The following is a 5,000-nucleotide window of genomic DNA, read 5'->3' as shown; positions in this document are numbered from 1 at the left end:
AACGCGACGGGCGTTACCTGTAACGCGACGGGCGTTACCTGTAACGCGACGGGCGATACCTGTAACGCGACGGGCGATACCTGTAACGCGACGGGCGATACCTGTAACGCGACGGGCGATACCTGTAACGCGACGGGCGTTACCTGTAACGCGACGGGCGATACCTGTAACGCGACGGGCGATACCTGTAACGCGACGGGCGTTACCTGTAACGCGACGGGCGTTACCTGTAACGCGACGGGCGATACCTGTAACGTGACGGGTGTAATTTAAGGGGCGTTACCAGTGACAGTTTAGTAGGGCATGGTCTGCTGGCGGTAACACCCCTCAGTGGTCGTTAAACGTTGAACATCGGTGGTTGGATCCTGGGGTGTTGTCCCGTCCAACAGGTCTTTCTGTCATGTTTGAGATTCCCCTTTTTTGTGGGCCCCACCAGGGATCTGTTTTTTCAGGTGTGCGTAACCACAGCAACCATTGGGGCTGTTGTCACGGTGACCCGTCAGGAAGCGACTCGCCTCTTGTCCTGTCTTGCAGATGAACATTATAGCCGGAGGATTTTACGACGGCTTGATGCTGTACGCTCACGCCCTCAACGAGACCCTGTCCCCGTCCGGCGAGCGGCCCCCCGGCAGCGTGGTCACCAGGCGGATGTGGAACCGCACCTTTTACGGTTGGTGCTAATCCAGCGTTTCAGGGTGATCCGTGTTGTTTAGGGCAAGTCCTCAACCTCAGGTCTGCAGAAACAGGAAGTTAGCAAAACCCCACGGCGGTTTGGAGCAGAGTCCTCCGCCACACGAGTCACAGCCCTGAGTAGTGGATGGAATAAAAGTAAAATAACTGTCAGAGGTTACAGCCAATTAGCAGTAAGGTAGCTGTGTGTGTGTGTGTGTGTGTGTGTGTGTGTGTGTGTGTGTGTGTGTGTGTGTGTGTGTGTGTGTGTGTGTGTGAATTCACTGAGTTGATCCCCAAACACTACAGGTGATCACAGGTCTACTCGGTTTGGGGTCCCAGCGGCTCCAGAGGGGTCTGAATACTGGCGGTAGAGTGTGATTGGTCAGCTGGTTACGCAGTGGATCGGGTTCCTGGTGGGACCGGGGGGCTCCTCAATGTTCTTCTTGAGGGTTTCCAGTCTGTCAGCTCTGATTGGTCCAGCCTGCAGGTCTGTGGCTGGTTAGACGTGGTTCTCCTTCCTGATCTGTTTGTCCTCACCGACAGCCCCCGCCGCACGGGGAGTGATGTCATGGAGAAAGAGGCTGAAGGCCTCATCCATCGTCGATGGGCTGATGAAGCAAACCAGATGATAGCAGCTGTGGGGGGGGTCCCTCCTGGTACCGCTATGCTAACCCCCTGGTTCTTTCTTTAAGCTCAACAATCAGAGCTGGGGGGGCAGTGAGGGGGTCGTATCAGTCCACATGTTTCCTTCACTCCTCTGCCAGCTTTGCTGTGACCTTTGACCCCAGCTCCTCAACACTCAACACCACTTCCTGCAGTTCCTGAATGCTGTCAAACGTCGACGTGTGGCAGCCAATCAGAGGCCTCTGGGGTCGACGTGTGGCAGCCAATCAGAGGCCTCTGGGGTCGACGTGTGGCAGCCAATCAGAGGCCTCTGGGGTCGACGTGTGGCAGCCAATCAGACGTCTCTGGGGTCTGTAGGAGGGTCCACGTCGTTCTGATGAGATCTAGGACCATGTGCTCCTGGTTGCTTTGCAACAGGCGTAGGCCTGCAGCAGGTCTTCTGCTCCTCCTGGGTTCCTGGGGACCTGTTTAAACAAGATGGATCGCCCATCCAGGGGGGGTCGTCTGGAGGAACCCCCAGTACCGGCTCACTTGGTCAGAACATCCACTGCAGACCCATGATGACGTCCGGCTCAGCTCCTCCGCCATCACCTCTGACCCTAGAGCCTGAATTACTAAACACCACCCAAAAGGGGGCGACACCAAGAGGTCACAGAGCAGCGACACCCATCCTCTGTGGACCTGCCCCCCCTACCCCACCCATCTATCCATCGTCTGGGGTCCTGCTTCCTTTCTTCGTCCTTCCACCATACAGTCATCCAATCAGCTGTAGTTGTGTCACCAACCACATGATGGGGGACACGTATGAAGACAACCCCAGTGGTCTGACCATCACCATAGAGACACTGACTCTATCTGGTCTGTCTGGTCTCTCTCTCTGACCCTGTCCTTACCTTCTTTTATTTCTTCTCCACCCAACCTGTCGAGGTGGAGGGCCCCCAAAAGAGTCTGGGTCCTGCCCGGAGGTTCTTCCTCAATGAGGGAGTTTTTCCTCCACTGGAGGGTTCAGTGGGTTTCTCTGTTAAAGACCTTTGAAATGTCTGCTGCCAGGATTAAGCGCTATATAAATAAAACTTGATTGAAACTTGATTGATAAGGGATCACAGAGCAGTGACGCTGACCTTTGAACCCTACAGGAGTCTGATCTGCAGGGCCAGGATGTTGGGTAACGATCCGCCTGTGACTCCCGTTCATGGACTAGAGGCTGCTCTGGCGGATGAAGGTGTCAGATGTCAGGGATGGAACGGAAACGAATCTTCATCCATACTAATGCTCCATGTGGAGCCCTGAATAATCCAATCAGAGAGGGAGAGGGGTGATGGGGGGGCGGGGTCAGATTTCATCAGACGTTATATCCGTGACAAACGGGACGAGGGAGGAAGAACACGGATCCGATTACAGCCTTTCTGCTGCCGCTGCCTGACTGAAGAGAGACACGCATCAGACAGACAGGTAGACAGACAGACAGGTAGACAGACAGACAGGTAGATAGACAGACAGGTAGATAGACAGACAGGTAGATAGACAGACAGGTAGATAGACAGACAGGTAGATAGACAGACAGGTAGATAGACAGACAGGTAGATAGACAGACAGGTAGATAGACAGACAGGTAGATAGACAGGCAGGTAGATAGACAGACAGGTAGATAGACAGACAGGTAGATAGACAGGCAGGTAGATAGACAGGCAGGTAGATAGACAGGTAGATAGACAGACAGGTAGATAGACAGACAGGTAGATAGACAGACAGGTAGATAGACAGACAGGTAGATAGACAGGTAGATAGACAGACAGGTAGATAGACAGACAGGTAGATAGACAGGCAGGTAGATAGACAGACAGGTAGATAGACAGACAGGTAGATAGACAGGCAGGTAGATAGACAGGCAGGTAGATAGACAGGTAGATAGACAGACAGGTAGATAGACAGACAGGTAGATAGACAGACAGGTAGATAGACAGACAGACAATGTTAATCTATGTCAGGGTTCTGTTCAACAGTCTCTCTAAATTACTCTGTTATGATGGAAAGTGTGTGTGTGTGTGTGTGTGTGTGTGTGTGTGTGTGTGTGTGTGTGTGTGTGTGTGTGTGTGTGTGTGTGTGTGTGTGTGAGAGAGAGAGAGACAGAGAGATGGGGTTAATGATCACTCAACTCTGACATTTAATTTTAAGGACTGCCATTGGCTGTCTCATACCCTGACCCCGCCCCCTCATTTCATTTTTAGATCCCATCAAAACATCTTTCATCTGATCCAGTCTTTTATTTCTTTATTGACCAGCAGTGATGTCATCAACAACAACAATAAAAACAACAACAACCACAAAAACGCTGCTGATGTTGGCATCTTGTGTTTGTAGATTAGTTTTCTCATCACTGCTGGTCCCGCCTTGACCCCTAATTATCCACACACACACACACACACACACACACACACACACACACACACACACACACACACACACATAAACACACACAGCTACCTTACTGCTAATTGGCTGTAACCTCTGACAGCTATTTTAATTTTATTCTATCTACAAATCAGAGCTGTGACTCGTGCTGATAGTTATAATAATTATAATTGTAATGCCTGCAATTAACCTGAATTAAGCCTGGATCATTATTCTGACTCCACCCCTGTTCCTGGCTCCGCCCTCCATCGGGTTCTTCTACAATGCTAAAGCTAGGATTAGTGACTAAAGCTAACCCTAGCGACCAAAGTGTTGATGAAGGCTCAGTGAAGAATCGGTTCTGACCCGTGTTCTCCTGGTTCTGACCTGTGTTCTCCTGGTTCTGACCCATGTTCTCCTGGTTCTGACCTGTGTTCTCCTGGTTCTGACCCCGTGTTCTCCTGGTCCTCCTCAGGTGTCACCGGGCTGGTCCAGCTGGATGAGAACGGCGACAGAGAGACGGACTTTACATTGTGGGACATGGACGGGAACAGCAGCAACTTCCAGGTCCGGCAGCAGGCGATGGGTCCCAGGTTATGGGGGGGGTTAGGGTTTGGGGGGAGGTTAGGGTTTGGGGGGGTCTGTCTGAAGGTTCCGTCTCCTTCCAGATGGTTCTGGTGTACAACAGCTCTGAAGAGTGGCTCACCGCCATCCCAGGGGCGTCGCTGCGCTGGCTGGGCGGAATCTGTCCTCCTGACGTCCCCGTCTGTGGCTTCAAGAACGAAAACCCCGCCTGCCTCACCAGTCAGTGCCCCCCCCACTAAACCCCCCATGTCTGTCGTTCACCACTGTTTCTGCTGACTCAGCACTGAGCTATCATTGGCAGAGACCGTCACCGTCCACCAGATGGTGTCCATCGTGCTCGTCTTCATCCTCACCATGACCCTCACCATCGTGGTCTTCATCTACAGGTGAAACACCGCACACGCCGGGCATCAGGGGACGAGACACACGCAGTGCATTATGGGAAAAGACACACGCAGTGCATTGACACCTGTTGCAGTGCATCGTGGGACGCGATGCAGTGCATCGTGACACACGCTGCAGTGCATCGTGACACACGCTGCAGTGCATCGTGACACACGCTGCAGTGCATCGTGACACACGCTGCAGTGCATCGTGACACACGCTGCAGTGCATCGTGACACACGCTGCAGTGCATCGTGACACACGCTGCAGTGCATCGTGACACACGTTGCAGTGCATCGTGACACACGCTGCAGTGCATCGTGACACACGTTGCAGTGCATCGT

At 52.7% G+C, this 5,000-nt stretch overlaps 1 protein-coding gene across 3 annotated transcripts in view; it reads left to right on the top strand.

Moving 5' to 3' along the window:
• LOC137602179 (atrial natriuretic peptide receptor 1-like) overlaps positions 1-5,000 on the top strand; it is a 37,965-nt gene that overhangs the window by 20,322 nt on the left and 12,643 nt on the right. For all 3 annotated transcript variants that reach the window (XM_068324816.1, XM_068324815.1, XM_068324814.1), the window contains exons 5-8: positions 535-670; positions 4,163-4,254; positions 4,356-4,491; positions 4,574-4,658. In XM_068324816.1, the coding sequence (XP_068180917.1) occupies positions 535-670; positions 4,163-4,254; positions 4,356-4,491; positions 4,574-4,658 (449 nt within the window). The remainder of the gene's footprint in view (positions 1-534; positions 671-4,162; positions 4,255-4,355; positions 4,492-4,573; positions 4,659-5,000) is intronic.

Source organism: Antennarius striatus, chromosome 9 (assembly GCF_040054535.1).
Source record: "Antennarius striatus isolate MH-2024 chromosome 9, ASM4005453v1, whole genome shotgun sequence".
Classification (NCBI taxonomy): domain Eukaryota; kingdom Metazoa; phylum Chordata; class Actinopteri; order Lophiiformes; family Antennariidae; genus Antennarius; species Antennarius striatus.
The sequence above is the reverse complement of the archived record's forward strand: the minus strand, read 5'-3'. Positions and strand labels throughout refer to the sequence as shown.